The sequence below is a fragment of the Sinocyclocheilus anshuiensis genome, unplaced genomic scaffold (assembly GCF_001515605.1).
Source record: "Sinocyclocheilus anshuiensis isolate Anshui unplaced genomic scaffold, SAMN03320099.WGS_v1.1 scaffold1082, whole genome shotgun sequence".
Classification (NCBI taxonomy): domain Eukaryota; kingdom Metazoa; phylum Chordata; class Actinopteri; order Cypriniformes; family Cyprinidae; genus Sinocyclocheilus; species Sinocyclocheilus anshuiensis.
In genome coordinates, this window is record NW_015542379.1 from 1845760 (window position 1) to 1866627 (window position 20868).

At 38.5% G+C, this 20868-nt stretch overlaps 1 protein-coding gene across 6 annotated transcripts in view; it reads right to left on the reverse strand.

Annotated features, from left to right (window-relative positions):
* Nucleotides 1–15025, reverse strand: part of LOC107692484 (Friend leukemia integration 1 transcription factor-like) — a 30988-nt gene extending 15963 nt beyond the window's left edge. Inside the window, exons 1-5 of one of the 6 annotated variants that reach the window (XM_016491554.1) lie at nt 14919–15025; nt 12427–12514; nt 3375–3586; nt 3109–3260; nt 1987–2190 (exon numbers count right to left, since the gene is read on the reverse strand). In XM_016491554.1, coding sequence (XP_016347040.1) covers nt 1987–2190; nt 3109–3260; nt 3375–3586; nt 12427–12465 — 607 coding nt within the window. In that variant the 5' untranslated portion in view covers nt 12466–12514; nt 14919–15025. Of the gene's footprint in view, nt 1–1986; nt 2191–3108; nt 3264–3374; nt 3587–8256; nt 8421–12399; nt 12515–14918 lie in introns of those variants that run through there. The other 5 variants (XM_016491553.1, XM_016491552.1, XM_016491551.1 and 2 more) reach the window with 5 other exon arrangements.
* Nucleotides 15026–20868: the final 5843 nt, after the last annotated feature.

The window sequence follows — 20868 nt, forward strand, 5'->3', positions numbered from 1 at the left end:
TATTTTATTTTATTTTATTTTATTTTATTTTATTTTATTTATAATCAGTGGGTTTCAATGGGTTGCTTCGGACCTTTGTTTTGGACCATTGCCTTTAATTTTATGGAAAAACACTGAGACATGTTTGAAGGTAGCTCCTTTTGTGTTCCTGAAAGGAATAAAAAAGTATTCAAATAAACTGAGGGTGAGTAAATTATTTTTGGTGGGGTGAACTATGCGTTTAAAGTCACAAACAGGTAAAAGGAACACAAATGTCTTCTGGCTGAGAGTGAGTAGCCTCTGGTAGATGGGACCATTGCTCTTATTAATATTTAATTTTGACTCGGGACGTGTTCCAAGGCAATACAAATATTGGAGCGAAGGATTACGAACCATTTCTTCGGTTTCCAAAACACACAGGCTAAATCAAAGAAAGAGCGGAAGGCAGATCCACAATACCCGGCGCATAAGCTCTGGCTCAGTCCCGGGGCATTCGTCCCTAATGAAAACTCCAAAACCGAGTTCTCTTAAAAAAAAAAAAAAAAAAACACCTGGGGTTTGGGACTCCACCCACCTCAGAAGCGGGCTGCTGTCATAATGTTTGGATGGGCCAGCTGCTCTCGCCATCCCAGCAAATTGCATCTAAATGCGCCCCTTCGGAGAATGCGTAGCTCTGTTTACTGACGCGATTCTCGTGCAAACAATTCACTCACAGATGCGGCGTGTCCTCCGACAGTTCGCTTATAGATGGCACTGATGTTTTAAAGTGGTTGAGTGGACTTAGTTTTCACCAAAGCCATGGGATTCTAGCCAAAACATGCGGGGAAATAACATAAGAAATCCTTTGGAAGAGAAATGGGGCAAGATGCCTCTGTTGTAAATTAGGGATAAACTTTCCCGTGCAGTGTGTAGGCAGGCATGTCTCCTGAGGCCATGCACCTGGGCTTCATCTCTCTAAGTCTGGGGCCGAGAGCGCTCAGGGGGAGATGCTCTGGACGGGATGGTTGCTGAAATTCATAATCATTGCGACTCTGCCAAACCAAATGCATCCAGTAAAAGTCAAGCAGGTGGAGCGAGACAGGAGCCCTCCCTACTAAAGCCTTCCAGTGGAATAAAAAGTGAATGTAATGTGCAAACTATTAAAAAGTATGTTATAAAATATTGCTGTAAACTTGATCTCAGTGTGGTTTGAGTGACTAAAAACAATGACAGCAGCCATGTGGAATAAACTAGGCTCCATTTCGTGCATGGATAGTCATGCATTAAACAGTTACAATTACTTCAACATTTTACTGTTGTGGTACCATTATTACAAGCTTTTCTAAATAGTTTGGGAACAATTTATTGGTCAGTTGCTTGGCACCTCATAAATAGTCATAAACAAAATATAAACACTGCTCTAAAACGTCTTCGGGGTGATTTTTGATGAAATTGCAATTAAGCTGATTTTGTTTTGAAGTCATTAATGCATTCTGTCATGAGACAGTCATACTAGTGTGAGATTAGTTATTAAGTTATATATTTATGTCTTAGGTACACAAGCTGTCCCTGGGGCACTGTCCTTTCAAAAGTACACTTTTGTACCTAATTTATCCCTAAAGGGTGCTTATTGATACCTTAAACGTACATATTATTACCTTTTGAAAGGGTACACTCTCATAAAAAAGGTCACTGGAACGGTACACTTTCAAAAGTTACACCTTGTTTACGCCCAAACAATCGCATTTTAGTCCCTACAAGGTACATGTTTGTACCTAAAGTGTACATGTTAGTACCTAAATAGTGCATATTATTTTTTCTACAGCTCTTGCATAATTTATTTTCTGAGAGTGTGACAAAAATATGAAAATATTAGGGTTACGATATATTCTGACATCATAAAGCGAGGCATAGAAAAGCAGTATGCTACACATTTGAAGGCACAACAACACTAAGAGAATGGCAGCAAAAGTGAAAAACCCAAATTATAGCCAATCTCAAACGAATACAAAGAGGTGGTGGACTTACTTTCCCTGAGGTAATTGAGATGTGAGAGCAGGACCTCCGTGTTATAGGTGCTGGTAAGTCTCAGGAAGTCCTCTTTGCTCATCTTGCAAAGTTCTTTTCCATCTGTGTTGTGGAACATGGCTGTGTCGATCTCCTGAAGCCCATACTCTTTAATGGCCCAGTCTAACCATTGCCGCACATGGTCTGGAGACCAGAGAGAAGGGTCTGGAATGGAAATAAAGTCACAAATTAGCTGGAGACTCAAGGATTAGATAGCTTACAGGCAGTTATCATTGGTTTATATCACCACTTTAATGCGAGGACTAAAGCAGTGAGCAGATCTTTTAGTTTCATTTACAGAAACATTCAGTATTTTCAGAGAAACAAAGTAATCATTTATGCTTTATTAGTGGCTGCAAATGGAAATCCCAAAAATAATGACTGTTCCAAACACACAAAGGGCATGCATTATTCTTATTTTCAATAGTATCTTGTTTTCTCCAGCAACTTTCATTAGGTTCAGATCATCATTAAGATTTTGTGGAAAATCAATTGCAATTTCAAGAAAATAATGACATGGATACTGTTGGCTTCTTATGTTTAGAAACAATATTTTTTACAGTTCATTTTAGTGCAGCTTTTATACCTTAAAGAGACAGCTCACGCAAAAAAAAAAAAAAAAGTCTGTGGAAGTCAATGGCTACCATCATCATTCTGCAAAATATCTTCTTTCATACTGGTTTTGAACAATTTGAGGGTGACTAAATAATGGCAGATTTTCTTTTTTTTTTTAACTGAGAACTGAGCCTTTTTATATTTAAAATGCATCTATTTTAAAATTTAATAAGAAAGTATTTTATTTTAATACCTCATTGGTACACAGTAATAATTATTTTTTGAAGTTGCAAATAATACTGGTTATTTGGAATATGTTTTAAAAGAAAATACAATTTCAACATTTCAAATTTAATTCAATTTGTTATTTGCTGTTTTTTGTTGTTGTTTTTTTTGTAATAAATCATGAAATTTACTTACAATTTCTGAGTGAAAGTTGTTTCGACATCATTTTTCCAGTGTATTAAATGTGTGACCCTATAAATGCAGCATTCAATACGCAATCATGACGAGACGAAGTGCGAATACCTGCTGGGACGATAACTCTCCTCTCATTGGTTGTCATGTTTGGGGGCGGAGCACACTTCTCATCCATGTAGCCAGTGTAGCTCATCTGAGATGCGTCGGTCCCACCCACCATTTTATTGCATTTACCCACACTACAGTCCACCGGGGACTCTCTGCTAGAAAGAAAACAGCAGAGTCAGAACGGCTATTGCTTACTAATGCTTATTTCAGACAGAACAACTCACAAACACAAAATAATGACAACAAAGGGGGTTTTTCTGCCAGACCTGGATCCATTGATGTGGTCATATTCTCGTTTGACATGAACCCGGCCCGGCTGGTTGATCCACTCCTGCTGAGGGGGGATAGGGTTGATCTTGTGAGGCTGACCGTAGTCCTGTGCGCTGGACGCAGTCATGTCTGTCTTGGGTAAGGGAGCAGCAGCAGCGTACGTAGGCTCAAACAGAGACTGGTCTTCACTCACCACAGACAGCGCCTCCTGGAGGAGTGAACGGGCCGAAACTCTATCACTGTTTCTCATTAAAGCACAGAGCCAATGACAAATGACTTTCACTTCATCATGTGTAGCCAGAATTAAGCAAAACAAATTGTAAATTGTTTCTTGCTGAAGGGCAGAATCACAGATGCTGGGTGCAAATGAAGCAGTGCAATTGATTGCTTACATGCACATAGCCACACTACTGCTACGGATACAAGGAAAATGGCTTGAAGTCAACAAGGAATGTAACTTGTTTTTCTTAATTTGACATATTTCCATGTGAAATGGGATATTCAATATTGAAAACAAATGTAGAGAAGGATTTTTCCATTGACTTGCATAGAAAAATGAAGTCAGGTGGTTGAAGGGGAGGAGCTAAAAACAGGGATTTGTGATGTCAGCAGAAATGAAAGTTGTTTCGGAGGTGGAGCAAGTTATTGTGTTCTGATAAAAGATTATGAATGCACTTTTTCTTGGAATAATGTGCACCAATGAATTAAGCACAGTAAAACCTAAAAAAAAGTGCATTATGAAAGTGAATGGGGTAGTAGATTTCAATGTCATGTGGACTTTTATGTACCAGGTGGTATCGACAATAAAAAAAAAAGAAAATTAAAATAAATAAATCATCTGTCACATGCTTTAGGGATATGACTGTCTGCAACAAAAAAAAAAGGTGTAGAAAACTTTTCATTAAGAAATTGCTAGCAAATTTCATAAAATAAATACATAGCAAATTTCACAGTTAAATATGAATAAATGTCAAGATTTTAATAAAAAAAAAAACTGAAATAGTTTTTTCTTCTTGTAAAACATATTCCAATACTCTTTGCCTTAATTACAACTTTGATATATATATATATATATATATATATCTGTGTACACTGAAAAAAAACAATTCTGTTTTCATTCAGAAATCGCTAGTAAATTTCAGAATTACAAAGAAACTGCAAGTACAAATTTGAACGAAATATCAACAGTTTTATTTACAATTTCAAGAAACCATTAAAATGTCATTAACCTTCACTTTGACTATTAAACATTGAGAAGCATTTCAAAACATGATTTTCAATAAGTAAATAACTTATTTTTTTATTTCATATTCATATTCAATCAGAAAAAAAATAAAAAATAAAAAATGTAGAGTAGGACTTGACTTTATCCAGTGGGAATTACATAGCAGAACGAAGTCAGGAGGTTGAAGGGGGAGGAGTTAAAAAAGAGGGATTTGTGATGTCAGCAGAAAGGAAAGTCGTTTAGAGTTTAGGAGGTGAAGTTATTGTGTCCCCCCCCCCATTACCAAAGTAAACAGGGTAAATTTGCTTCTTATGTTGACTTCAACAGTTGTATTTATTATTGAGAATATAATAATCATCATCATCATCATCATAATAATAATTACAGTTAACTTATAACAACTGTCACAAAAAAAACCAAAAAAAAACGTTAACATCACATTGACCACTAAACCTTTTGTTTTGGAGAAGAATTTCAAGATGTGACTCTCAATAACTACAAGATTTCTTAGTCTTGTTCATGACTCATATGTGAGACAGAACAGAGGCAGAGAGATCTGTCCAGGGTCACTTCTACATTTGCTCTCATTGCAGGCGCTCAGCTGGGGTGATGTAGTTTTATTAAAGAAAACAAACGCGGCAGAGAGGCCCCTCCGGAGAGAGCAGCGTCTACACGTGCATGTGATCGTCTCCCTTCACATCTCAGTCAAACCTTTCTTTCGCGTTTCTGAAAACTGTCATGAAGATTTCCCGCTGTTATTTCAGTTATAAACATCTGTCAAACCCTTAACGTTCACTAAACTTTATACTCAATAAATGCATACAAAAAAAATGAAGATATACAAACACAAGGCTTTGAAAGATGTGAGTCGTTGTGGATTTCGAGAGCGAGTTTAGGTACTGTTTGATCCCAAAGGAATGATTCCTCCTCTGCATTTCTTTATAGAAACATACTTTTTGAAAAGCATATACAGCATCCAAATATCAAATTAAATGCATTTCACAACTCACACTGCTGTTTTTACAGATTAAAAGTAAATGGCAAAGGGGATCATGGGACACTCTCTTTTTCCCTCTTTGGCTTTTGAACTTTGGTGACAGTCGTCATCAATTTGACCAGCGTCCCGCGGACAGTAGCGGTGCGACCCACAGCAGCAGCCTGTGGCATGATAAGTATGGCAGAGTTAAGGAATGCCTTCATGGTGCCAGATAAGACCAGAGCTGCTATTATGACTGTTACACGTTACTTACACGCAGACATATCAGCCTCCAACATATAATTCATGATTGGCAGTCAGTCGTTCCCAAGATTACAGAGGGTTGTAAAAATAGGAAAATCTAATTCCACACTCATGCTCGTATATACGTACACACAGGCCTGTCAAAAGGCAAAATTCCTTCATCTCTATGAAACAGAGTGCTAAGCGATGGTCAGTGTACAAGTGCAAGCTTCTTGTTACAATGAGGTTAAAATACTCACAAAGGTGCTATTTTCCTTAGGCTATAAATTGGCCGTGTCTGCATGGCTGGCTTAAACCATCCAGAACCACAGGCTGGTTTGGTGTTGTAGATTTATGGTGAGGTACGCCAACAGCTGAACATGCTGCATAAATAATACATTATGCTACCGTATGTTTTGATTCTCACCAGGAAAAGTAATTTTAAAAAATTTCATATTAGAATTCTAACAGCCAACCTAATCATCATGGGCCGTCCCGCAGAAGATGCGTCATTCAGTCGGGATGTGCGGACGCCATTAAAAGCACAGTGCTATTTTATACAGAACACATTCCTGTCTTTTGTTTCAGGAGGAAAAGGAAACCTGACAGGAAACCAGATTGTGTGGAACAGGAAATACCCGTGGATTGAAACCCCCTCCTCATTGTGGACTAAAGTGTACAGTTAAGAAATGAATCAAGAGAGCTATACGTGTCAAATTTCAATGGAATGACACTAAAAATTCCTCTAGATTACATTAATGCTACTGTAGACACAGTACAGTACTCATATTTGATGGCTGTATTTGAAAATTAGTGAGGCTCGCACTTTATATTAGGTTTATTTTATACACTATATTCTTATGAAACTTTAAAGCATGTTAGGGCAATGTTAGTGTTAGGGTCATACAAAATAATAAACAAACAATAAATATCATATGTGAATCTCTCAAAACAGAATATTAGCATTCACAGAACAAGGGTACCAACTAACCCAGTCGTTTTCTGTCCCCAGTGTCACTGTCTTTATATATTACTGTATATAAATTGACAAAGTACAGACAAAATATCTAACATATTTTATGTCTGTGTTTTTATGTGTGTTTTGTATATTAATATAATTAATATACAATTATTAAAATATACAAAACCACACAACCAGTATCTTGTATATTATCTTAACTGAGATATGATTTATGGTTTTGATTTAGTAAAAAGTTACAGTACAGTAGTTAACTACAAAGAACAATTTAATTATGTGTTGGCATTGTTATACTACTACTACTACTACTAATAATAATAATAATCATAATAATAATTTGTAACAGTAATAATAAATTTATTTATTCATTGTCATTTTTAACAGCCAGTCACAACAGTACTGATCATATTATAATAACAAACACTATGTTTGTATTCTTAATGCCATACATTCTACAAGGATTGTACGCTCTTTGAAGGAGTGTTGCTGCATTAAAATCACCCGTTTTCTGTTCCCAGTCACCCCAGTGCAGTCGAACCAGTCTATTTAACATGATAAAATCTAACACACGCATGATGTCTACGGCCCCAAACATATACCACACCCAAAACCACTTATATGACCGCAAAAAAAGGAGTGTTTGAATCTGCAGCCCTCCCCTCCACACAAGAGTCAACAATCAATCAGTGATCGTTACCTTATTTGATGCTCAGAAATAGCGATTTCATTCAAATATTGATAGCTGTTTTTAATCAGAGATTCGATATGCGGATTATATATATATATATATATATATATAACTATCGAAAATGCACAAAGTAACGGTGTGGACCACACACAAACAATTTATTTTATAATTTGTGTTAACAACCCATTCAAGAGTATTGTACAATAATTATTTTTAGTTATCAGAAGAAGGGAACGACTGTGGAGTAATATTTTATTGTGGGTGGGCTCGGCGTTTGAACTATATGAATGGTTGGAAAACCTCGGCACGGTGCCACTCCAATTGCGCAGCCACATCTCCAGCCTAAAGCTGTATGATTTCTATAAACCACTGCACTGCATTCACACACGCGCGCCACGGTATGCTGAAAACACAAAGCAGCCTCGTCGAGCACCGGACTTTCGCTATTCTAATCCTAAAAACGAGATATTAGATTTTTTTTTCTCTCTTTTTTTTTTTTCTTGGCGAAACATCTTTACTCCATCACAAACAGCGGGTCTAGCCCGTGCGTTGTTTCGAGCGTCCGAGTGTGTGTAGAATCCATCTGAACGCTCGTATCCTCCGCTATAGTTTTCAACTTTCAAGAAAGTTTCGACGAAAAGGAAAAGGAAACTTGGAGAGAGAGAGAAGAGGAAAAGCGCTGCTCGGAGCGCCTGAAAAGTCTCAGACAGGCGTCTAAGCTCTCAGACTCTGTCCATCTCAGAAAGATCCCTCTCCTGCACTCTTACCTTAATAGTTCCGTCCATTTTGCGCAATTTTCAGTGGAGCCCGACAATATTCCAAACATGACACGCGTCTGAATTAATTCCAGCCCCCGATATGTGGCGGAGAGACAGAGACAGTTTCGCCGGATGGTTTTTTTCCTCTAAATTTGGGAAGTGAAGTCACTGCGCTTGAGAAGGAAGCCGCGTGTGTGTGTGTGTGCGTGTGTGTGTGTGTGTATCACTGGCCCTGCCTTCATTACAGCACCCAAAGCATGATATTTGTCCCGAGAAGATAAGACACCAAAACAATAGTGTTTCTTTCCTTTGTACATGTTTTTGCCTGGAAATATTTACAGAACGCCTTTCCAGCTCTTTACGTCTGTTGCGCTTTTTCCGACATTAAAGTAGCCTACGCGATTTGGCAGAAGCATTAATGCATCGAATGTATGTTAAAAAAGAATAACAAATCTCAAATAGCCTAACAAATTAGATTAAGCTGATAAAAATATAATAAAAAATACCAACTACATCTGGTTGACTTTTTACATGAATGCAGGTTTATACGAGATCGAATAAACATATAAACTATAAAATTGTGTCATGATATTAGGATCGGTGTTCCGCTATAAAGGAAAGCACGAACTGGATCTACCTACGGTGAAGTGAAGAATGTGACGAGTCTGTCCGAACTGCAAAAACGGGTTTCCATTAATAAAACCGAATCCCGCAGCGCCGAGTCTGTCTGCTCCACTCGTGTGCGCACCTCTGAATGCACATGAACAGCATATCTCCAGCACTAGGCTGTATGGACCATATGGAGAGGCTGATACCTCTTGTGTGCTTGCTGTTCGACATTTCGCAAAATCAGTAACATGTGGCCTCACATATTTCATATCTTCATGGGAAATGAGTGGAATCGTCTCTATTCTAGACTACATTTACTGTACATTAAATATTTAGGCTACTTTCGTCTTGGAAAAGAACTGAAACTCTTAACATTATTTATCACGATGGAAACACGGATGTCAAACAAATCTATTTTGCACCAATATTATATGGTAATAATACCATTATATTATTTTGTGTACCTTGTTTGTCATTCCCTTTTCCAAATGCAGAGTCAGTCTCCACCCCCTACACGTTTTTTCCCCCGGTGCTCTCTATTACCCAGCGCACTCCAGACGCCCAGCCAGCCCAAAATGTGACCAAACCTCCGGATCATGAGACCCCCTGACCGAGAGGGCCACGCCTAGGGGAGCGAGACTGAGTCTGCGCCGGCTGGCTTGCACGGTTTGTGACATGGGGGTCTAGGGCGGGGGGGGAGGCCCCCTCGAGAGCGCCACATCTGGATCCTGCTAGGGGTCAAGGCTTCTCCTGCCTGAGGCCTGCACAGTAATTAACGGAGACACCTTGTTTAACCATTTCGAGTCAGGGCCCCTCTCTCGTGCACAAAACAACACTGGCTCTTCTTTCATTCAAAGAAACGGCGTTGGCATATATTAATCAATTTCTGTGTTCTGCATTCTTGGGGAAGGTGGAGGAAGGTGACAAAGCAGAAAGATGGAAATTGGGTTTTGGTTCGAACTAACCATTTACCCACTATTATTTATGTCCGAGTAATACAGATTTGGATCATCAGGTTTTTTTGGGGGGGGGACATGTGCATGCGAGTTGCAGTGGAAGGGTGGACATCATTTTCACCGAGTGTGGGACTTGATAGCTGAAACATATGTTTCCCTAGAGGGGACGCTCCACCATTCTTTTAATTAAAACACCATTAACTCTGAGCGCATGACGAGACGGAGATCTGGCGGAGAGGGGTCACTAATGACAGTATAATTATGTTTTATGTTCTCCATTTCAGTTATTATAAATGAGACGTCTCTTTGCTTGAGACTAAACTATATATCAGATAAATAGTGAACACAAGCGTTTCATTCAAAATTACGAATTGCATTTGTGGTGGATTAAAGCAAAGCATTGATAGAGTAGATCGGTATGATATTCCTTGTTTGATGACAACACTTTAGACATCATCTGCTTATCTAAACCAAGGCTGTTTTCAGATACAGTGCGTTTTCAACTCTCAAGATGTAATGGTAACTTGTCCAGAAAAAAATAAGTTTTATTTATGGAGCAAACATCTTCGTGAGGTGCATCATTAAACCTAGAAAAATCAGCCTCTTTTCCCGCGTGTCACTTGCTCAGGTCATTATGAGTCCAGCGGTAACAAACATTTTGGAAGGCCAATAAACAGATGCATGTTGGTTTATGTAGTGAGCCACAGAACATCTGGCTCGACGCTGGAGCTTGACAGCCAGGCATTTCTCCCAACCACGACCTGTGGGAAGCCAGTGGCCCAACGCTACTGGAAAAACCCTGAAGTCCCGGAGTAAGACTAACCCAGAGTGAGACCAGAGGCTTCCTCAACTTTAAAAGGAAGAAAGAAGGGGAAAAAACGTGTGGGAACAATATGGTAAATGGACTTTCGACCAGACAATTGCTTAATGGGCTACTAAAGTCTACAAGTTTAGACCTATTTTGTATATCTATTTTTACCTAGATGTAGACCAATGTTTCTATCTATCTATCTATGGTTTTGCGAAAAATATTGGAGCGAGGCTATCCTGTTTCTCAAGACCATCACGCGCGAAGAATGATACGAACATCGAAAAATAGAGACTTCAGCACACAACAGCAAACTGTCTGGCCTCCTGCTCCGGGCCATAATTAATTTGAGATTTATTTTTATTGGAAAGCCCCAGTCTCGCACGGCCTTAACCAAACACAAACCTTAACCCGTGGCTTCGCCTGAATGAAGCTTGATATTTCTCTGAAACTGGCCTTTCTTGAGGCGTGCTGAGGTAAATCCCCTTTCCCGCTCAAATTCTGCCCGCCAGCAACAAAACCCAAATATGACCAAAGCTTATCTGCAGCGTGCGAATTAAAGAGGGGGAGGGGCACATACTTGTGGACACATTTCTGGAACATATTTGTCAGATTTTACCAAAACAAAAACTTGGGTTTGGTTGTATTAGAAGAATGCTCTAATACAGACTCACCCCAAGAGTGTTTAAAAATAAGAATAAGTACAAAAATCATAAAATATAATAACACAAATATATTCCCAGAGACTTCTATTGCTCCATTTTATTGTTGTTTATACGTGGCTCAACTCCATGCTGCCACGCAGCGCACTATTTATTATTCAGTCTGTGGAGAGAAAGCTGAATTTCAAAAAGAAGGTTTTCCCTCAACATTCCTGCGCTGCTAATGTCTCGAAACAAATCGAGGACTGTTCGTGGGACTGTGAAACGCAGCCCCTCTGTGGAGGAACACAAACTATAGCGTCTGCATGAAAAGCTCCCTTATGCAGGGGGGGCAATAAGTCTCCATAACATAACAACTCGGCTCTGGGAAGTATGCTGATTGTAAAGATATAATGAATGACTTTAGCAGGCACAATACTTCATTTTCATGGCTCTGTCTGTGCGCTGTGCACTAAGCCTTTTGATACATTAAAGTTATTGCTGTGGCACTTCGCCATAAATAACCATCCAAATATGCCAATGTACCTTTCAGCCTCTAAAAGAACGAACAGTGATAATACAACATACCTTTCGTAAAGAAGTAGACTATATAAAGTGAGCAATTCAGTAGAAGTGGCACAATCAATGTGGGCGTATACAGTAGACCCAAAACCCATCTGTAGAGATTCCTTAAACAGTTCAAGTTCTATATGGAAACTTCCCTATGCATGGTTGGTCGAACTTAGTTCATGCAAAAACAGATGTCTGCCATTTGCAATGTTTACATTCTTTAAGACCATGTCGAGAGAGAGAGAAAAGCACCACGTCGAATTCAATAATGTGCAATAAGTAACATTTGTGAAGGTCAGAGATTGCCTGTCCCTTCGTTCAATGGCCAGATCAAATTTAAGACTAAGCTAGACAGACAGTGTACAGTCGCCCAGATGTGTTGTAAACCAATTAAATCACTCGTCAAACTAAATGTCCTTCATACTGTATCATCCATTTTAAGTCAAATAAGGCGAGAGGTGAATCCGGAAAACCGCGTTTTAACAATCCATTTACATCAGTCATAAATTAAACTGGGAAGAGGAAAAAGGCAATTTAGAATTCCCAGTCTTGTTTCCTCCGACATTACCTGCTCGTAGTGACGATGTTGTCTTACCTTGACGTAAGACGACGTGTCGGGGACGGTCTGAAACATTTTAATTGGACAGAGAGCCCAGAAATGTGTGATGTTCACTTCACGGCCCCTTAAAAAAAAACACAAAAAAAATCCACGTCACCTTAGAGGAAGCTGGAGTTTACCCAGTGCAACCCTAACAAATAAACAGGCCTAAGTTAAACGTCTATAATAATAATCATAATAATAATAATAGATAAAGAGCTACTATAACAGAATTGTTTCTTAATTCTGACTTAATTACGGCCGCCGCCCCAAGGCAACTGCCCCAAATTAAGCTTTGAAAATGAGCTTTATTTCAGTTTTATTCTCCTAAATTCCGAACATTTTAAAGAGCAAACTAATTCATCGATTATCTTGTAGCCATTAATTAATTCCCATCTCTCACAAATCAGCACAAAACCATTGTATTTATTTATTTCTCTGAATTACACGGATTCTCATCCGTGGATATATTTCCTTTCGCAATGCCAGTTCTTCTCAAAATTGATTTCCGTCTCAGATTCTACGAAATGCATTTCTTCATGCCCTACAGTGATATTTTCCTTTAGAAAAAAAAAGAGAAGCTCGTTTATCTGCATTCTCTGTGTTTACCTGCATGCATCAATTGTAAAGCAGCGCAGCAGTTATTGTGAATAAAATGGGCACGTTGGTTTCCATTTAAACCACATCCAGTAATCTAAACAGAGAGGTCAGATCTGGTTCATGAGCTTATATGAGGGGCACGAATGGAGCACCGTTAAACAGAGCTGCATTTATTCCTTTATACCTTTCATCCCTCCAGAGGTTTAACATCTTTTTTTTTTATTTTTTTTATTATTATTATTATTATTATTATTATTATTATTGACTGCACAGGCCTCCATTTCATGCAGTATTTTAACTAAAGGTGGCAGTACAGTCATAATAATAATAATACCTTTCATATTTAATATCAGTTAGCCTATATATTTTTGCGTTTCTCTTTCCATTCCTTCATCTTTCGTTTTTGAATGTGTTTATAAGATAAGGCTATATTAGATAAGTCAATTTGTGAAGTATAGGCCCAGCCCCCTTCACGTTCAGAGCAGCCACATATTGAAACACTTTTCGTTTTAATAAGTGTAGCTTACAAAGTCTCGGGTGAAAGGGCACTTTGGGGACGGTGTCTTTCGCCTTTCCTTCACAGAGCAGGCTGGCACTAGCATTATTTAACATTCCACAGCAGTTCAGCAGCACTATGAAAATAACTGATGGCCATATCAAAACACAGCAACATCAGAACTGTATTTCTCGCAAACCGCCCTGATTTGTGCACTGACCACTGACACAGTCTTAACGTTTATTTATCCTTCTTTAAAGGCCATAGGCTAATCATTAAATAAGGATTTATCAGAACTGCGGAGGGATGACGAATTGTCTGTTGCATCCTGATGTAGGCTAAATAATAAAGAAAACTTTTTAGTTGCAATTTTTTTTTTTTTTACCAAAAGGCCTTTCTCAAGCAGTTTACTTTCCCGAACAATCACTGTAAAAACATTCATTATTCATGCATCATGTAGCTATGAAATAATCTTTGCTTCAGTCCACTTGTTAAACTAATTTATTTCTGATTCAAGTTTTTAGTGTCAATACGACTTTCTTCACCGCTGATTAAATTGAAAGTGATTTCATTTATGAATGCAGGTTGTCACTTTGGTTTCACTTAAAATTGCAATTCAACTTTTCAATTGTGTTGGGTTGTAACTGCATATAACTGATGATAACTTATTTTAAATCAATCTGTGCATAAAGCATCAAGATATATAGTTGCCTACGTGTTTACACACTTCACTGAATAGCATAACAAAAAAGGAAGAACGTCGGACGCATACGTAAGTGCAACACGGTAATAAAGGAAATTAAAGTGCTTTCGTCAGTTGTCTGCCATCGCGATAGGGAATGATATGTTGCCATGTCGATACCTGAACATACTGACCGTAATTAATAAATCAGGAATCTTATAATTCGCTCGATTTATATTCGCAGCGTCAGACCTCGGGCTCCTGCGGGCGAGAGCTGGGCTCGCCTCATAAACTTCCCCAAATGCATCCAATTTCTAAACGGTAAAAGAGCATAGAATTCCGCATCTGTGGCCAATTAAGTGACTGGAGGCTCAACAGGACTGTTAAGTAACTGCATCGTCTCTCCTCCAAAGAGGACCAAGAGCGTCTAGTGTTTCATTTGAAGCGTCTTACGTCTACGTGTTATCCATCAAATAGCGTCTTTCTCGACTGTCAACACATTCGAAACGAGCAACGAAGCGACATACCAAAGTGGACAAACTCAAATCATTCGCCTATTAAAAGTAGTTCCACGTGCATGTGTTTTTATCCCGGAAAAAAAAAAACGAAACGATGATTGCAGAGCGGCAAAAACTTTCTGGTCAAACTAAACCAGAAAGAACACATGCTCGACTTTTGCAGCGCTTAACCTCAAACACAGAATATACTCACCTGTCTCGTCTCTGTCACTGGGTATTTTTGAACTCTTTTCCAGTCTTAAATAATTAGTCCCGTCTATGAGAAAGTGATTGTCATGGATAAGTGTGAATTATGTTGAGGAGGCGTGAGAGGAGGAGAGGTTGAATGGGGAACGTGAAATGGGAGAGCAGCGGCTCGCTGGCCAATGAGCCAATGAGGAAGCACGAGCTCCCCCTGAACATCCACTGAACCGTGAAATAAGGGAAATCTGACTGAAATGAGCACAGCACCATAAAAGAGAACGAGAGAAGGGGGGAAAGCGTCAAGAGTTATGGAAAACATCCGAATATATTCTGCAGATATGTGTAAACATTCGAAAGTTTGACAATTTCGTTCATGCATTCACTTGCTTATTTATTTCGTTCATTCGTGCCATTTCGAAACTATGAGCATTTGCAGAGCACACAACACAAAAGCTAAACAGCGCAAAAAATAAGTTAGTAAAAATGTGCTTCGTTGTATAGTTATTGCTTGGAAATATGCATTTTATTTTTTTTATTTTTTTTATTTTATTTTAGCGATGCCTGCCAGAATCGTCGTCTTGTGAGGATGAACGCGCCCAGTGGGCTCCTGACACATCCACGCGTCACCCCTTAGCGTCTCGTTCCTGTTAGGTTGACCCTGTTCACTTCCCTAACTCCATTTCCTCCAACGAGAAAGGCGCTGATGCATGATGCCGTTTGAATATCAGTGAGGAACCAAACACTTGATAAAGACTCTCATTGATCTGAACTGCTTCTCAAATTAGGTCTGAGCGTTTTTTAAACAATTGATTAAAAGGCTTGATGACACTTTACATCGTGTTCATAATTACATTTACACATGTACTGAGTGAACAACAAACATGCTTAATATAAGTTGCTTGTGATTGCAATTTGCTAGCTATTGTAATCTATGTGATCATGCTATTGTAATCAATTATTACACAGTGGAAAATGTGCAACATGCAGGGTGCAGCAATAAAAAGTGTTACAATATCTTACAAAAATAATTATATGCCCTTGCTAATGGATTTTTGTCAAACAATTTAGTTTGAGCTCATATCCCTAAACTACATTGATAAATGCGACCAAAAAAAAAAGAATAAAACAAAGTAGTAAAAATATTTTTCCCAGTAATCTCTGACATAAACAGTATTTGGAATAGCATGCCACGTTCCCATAAGATCACATACATAAATTATTTTGAACAATAGCAGGAAATTGCCACCTTACCCAGACGAGAAACATATCTAAAGGCAACCGTCACTACTTTCAGTGGCTGAATGTCATTACAACATGTAAAAAGCTAAATTCTTACATTCTTTAACCAACATACAACAGTTTTATTCTCTACACCCTTATATGTTATTATTATTTATTTTATTTCTCAGTGTATCCTGCCTGAGGAGCTCCTGGAATTTTTACAGAGTCCGAGACTAAGAAACACATCATTGGCTCGATGACGCACTTCCATCCAAATGCCTTTAGACAGGAGTGAGAAACAATAAACAGTGCTAGTGTTAGTTCTCAGCAAATGGTTGTTGTTGTTTTTTCTGTCCATTGTCTTGTTGCTTTAAAGTTGTTACTGTAATCAAGTTTAGTAATGAGTGAACTAAGAGATCTAGACAGACAAGTGTAAAAGGAATTAAAAAAAACAAAACAAAAACAAAGATATTCAAGCATGATAAAAACTGTTCCCAACTGCAGTGGTCTACACTCTTGAAAATAAAAGTTAATTTGTGGTTCCATGAAGAACCTTTAACATCCATGAGACCTTTCCATTAGACAAAAGCTTCTTTATATTAAGAAAACGTTTCTTGAGATTATTAAAGGGGTCATATGATGCTAAAAAGAACATTATTTTGTGTATTTGGTGTACTGAAATGTGTTTATGTGGTTTAAGGTTAAAAAAACATTATTTTCCACATACTGTACATTATTGTTTCTCCTCTATGCCCCGCCTTTCTGAAACGCGTCGATTTTTACAAAGCTCATCGTTCTGAAAGCGAGGTGTGCTCTGATTGGCCAGCTATCCAGTGCGTTGTGATTGGCCGAATTCCTCAAGCGTGTGACGGAAAAGAGAAAGGAAAAGTTGAAATCGCATCATATGACCCCTTTAAAATGTCCTTCACACTAAGAAAAAAACAATTATTTTAAGAACTTTCCACTGAAAGGTTCTATGAGGAAACCAAAATGGCTCTTCTATGGCATCATTGCGAAAACCCCCTTTGAAACACTTATTTTTACAAGTGTATGTCCAGTCTTGACAAACTCAAGCTGACTAACAAGAGTGAAACTAGACTCAAAACTCTTGTGTTACATTTTAATGAGTTCACATGAGTTCATATGTGAACTCATATATGCATCACTTGGTTTCACAATAGTGTTTTTAGAATTTTTCAGGACTGAATGATGTTTTAGTAATCAAAGGTTAGAGGGATCAGAACTGCACTCAAGGATTTGAACCATATCAGTCTCCATAAAACAGTTAAAACTGTAACTGTCTCTCATGGGATCTGGCATCTCAAGAGCCGAATTCCTGCGTCCCATCTAGGATCAGCCCCCGTGGCTGGTGTTAGCGTTAGAGACTTATCTCAAAGGTCCAGCTCCACCTCCTGGGACCTCTCTAATATCTGGCTATTTAGGAATATGCAGAAACATACAGACGTGTCTGATTACATCGAGTATAAGGCCTGGGTCCTCCAGCGTAATGTCTTATTTATTTAACTGGAGGAGCAAGAGAGCAGCAGAGATGAAGATAGCTCATTTTCCACATCTCTCTATGTTCTCAAGGGGGACGCGTAAATGAGATGCTGGCACCAGTGAAGGCAGGGCAACTCTTTTCACGCTAACCCCGTCAAGGCCCACACGCAACAGGATAGACCCAAGGGCTTTACTTAACTGAAGCACAATCAGGCTCATTCGTACTTAAACACCAGTAATGTCAGCACAGGAGAATGGAAGATGCCCTGCAAAAATCGTGTGACTCATAATCTCATATATATCTACTCCCTTAGCCCTCATTAAACTACATAGAGGATAGTTATGAACACCTGGAGAAGGCTGTCCGTTTTTTCTTGTCCTCATTCACGAAGCCTCGCATGGATTTGCTGAGTGTGAACTCTTTAGATTCATGGTTTGTAATATGAATTTCACAGACAGGTGAAACCGGATCTGGAAATGTATCTTTATGCAAACAGCAGACCACTCAGGCATGCCATTAGAATTTGCAAAGGGGAAATTAAACCGCTGTGGTTGGTTTATAAGAGAGCATTTATAAAGGTAAAGCGTTGCCAGTGAAAGTGCTGAACTTCTAATAAGACACCAATCATCACGGCTGTTAGCTCCATCCAAACGAAGCAATAGATGACCTCTCAGTAATGCCATACATCTGGTTTAATCAGACCCCAGGTTGGCTTTCAGACAGAAGTTAGACTTACAGAGTGCGAAGAAATGATTGCCAACTATGAAGTGAGACAACTAAATTGCATAGTAGATCACATCCTTACATGCCATCTACAGACTTTAGGGATTTTAGTTACTGAATAATGTCCATTATGCTCAGAAGAAATTCTCTCTTTAAGGCTGTGAATTATACAGTATGGCTTTTCAGACAAAATTCAAACTGGTAATGCACATTTTTGGACTACTCATTCAAAGAACCAGCTCATAAATAGGACTCGTTCTTTTTGGAAATCTGCCTCTACCGGTCGCGTAAATTCACTGACAGGAATGGGCTCTTAAGAGCTGTTTGGCCCCTGGTTGCCCTAATTTACATCATTTCATTTTCAATCGTTTTATAGCATCGTATCCAATGCAGACTGAAAACTAGTGATAGATGCTTTCGAAACCCTGCTTCGTGAAGCTTCAAAACCTTTTACGAATCATTTGTTTCCAATCAGTGCTACGGAGCATGTGTCAAACTGCCAAAGTTGCACGATTTCAGTTAACTAGTTTTGAAATTTCAGTGGTTCACCACAAGGGACAGTCTCTGTGAACCAATGTCTATATGGTTTTTACCTGAGTTTGGTTTGATTTGCTAAGTAAGTTAGATATTTTAATGACTTGTTTGTATAATATAAGAGCAAGAGTTGTAGTTATTGGCCTCATATTGGCCTGATTAACCAAGCTATACAAATAAGCTCTACAATTTAATAAACTAGCGTATATTAAGCATGCACTTTATATTTAATGGTATTGAATGATTTGTTAATTGCATTTAATAGATCACACTTTCAGTAAACATTTGCAGTTGGTTTGTAAAAGGTGCTTTTACGCATGTTTGAGCTGAGTTGTCATTGCATTTACACCATTCAGACCAGTAGGTGTCACCAGCGGGTGGCATTTCAAGAACTTCGAAAAAGTGAACCATTTTGCGAACTATGCAGCTGGGTGAGAAGCCCAACATATACTGCTGTTCTGACACGAATGCTAGCGTCTGCATACAGTTGAATGCACAGCCTTTCAGAGTATACTCCATTTGATAGCATGCATCATGAACACGCGCTCGACACATGCGCACTAAAAATGTCATCCTTGTTCAGCGTCTGCATTATTTCTCTCCAGAAGTTATCAACGATAAAACTGTCTTTTGTCCTTTTCACAGATTTGCATATCATTCATTTTTCAGGGGCTATATATACTTCTTTTGTCCGCTGAAGTCAGTGCACACATGCACGAGTGATTTGAGCGGAAGTTACGTCACATGCACTGTAACACTTAGTGTTTGCATAAAAAACAAATTATACTTTGTGTAGGTATCATTTAAATAAAGATGGCATTAATCTAAAATCAACATTTTAACCCAGACCTAGTACCAAGTCACAATTATTATTAATCTGTTCTCATTTAATTCACCAACCCTCAGTGAAACTCTAGGGTATTAATCTGAACATTTAAGACTAGCCAGGAGAAATAAAGCCATGTGGATGAAAAAAATAAAAAAATAAAATAAAATCCTTGGTGTAAAACAGCAAGTCAAGGCATATGACTGCACACCTCATCTAAGAAAATTTAAAATCATCTCCCCTCAATAAATCCTCTGACCACTCATCATTCAACAGGCTTTTAGCAGGCCCTTAAAGAAAAGCAGCAACTGAAATGAATACGCTGTCACCTCTCATTTCTGTCCAAAGCCCGGCCCTGTGAGAGAGCGTGTTGTTCCCGGGGAAGTGGGACAGGACTCTCAGGTTTACCATGCCATGCTCTTTTACTCAAGCATTCGCTTTGAGGGCCCCTCTCCATTCCCCTAAACCCCCTCCAGACGTGTCTGACAGCCTGAACTCGATGTGAGCTGCTCACCAGACTACAAAACTCATTCATCTGTGGCTCCGACGGTCAAATCTGGATCCAATAAAGCAGGATACTATTGATCCCTCGTCTCACTGAAACTTGCTGCAGTGGTTCTTCACCACTAGGGGGTTCGTTGAGCCAAGATTAGGGCAAGAAAATGAGAATGAAAGACATAATTGTGCAGTCAGCTACATTTTGTTTATGTGTGAGGTGTATGCAAATGTCTTTTTGTAGGTCATGTTCTAGAAATCTTGGATACAATTGGGCACAATGGCAACCATCAACCACCTTCTAATCACATCTCAAACAGCATCCATGTCTTAAGATTTTGAAAAATGAAAACAAAGAAAAAAATGCTGCATCATCTGTGACTAATGTTAATTCCTTTGTACAAAAGATCAATAGATCATTTCAAACAGATCAAATGGCTCATATATGAATGTATGTGCGCACACACGCACGCACGCACACACACACACACACAAAGTATATTTTTTCCAAATATGTGTATTTTTATTTATATATTTACAGTTTTACATATACAATTTATATATATATATATATATATATATATATAGATATATATATATATATATAAATTGTATATATAAAACTGTAAATATATAAATAAAAAAACACATATTTGTAAA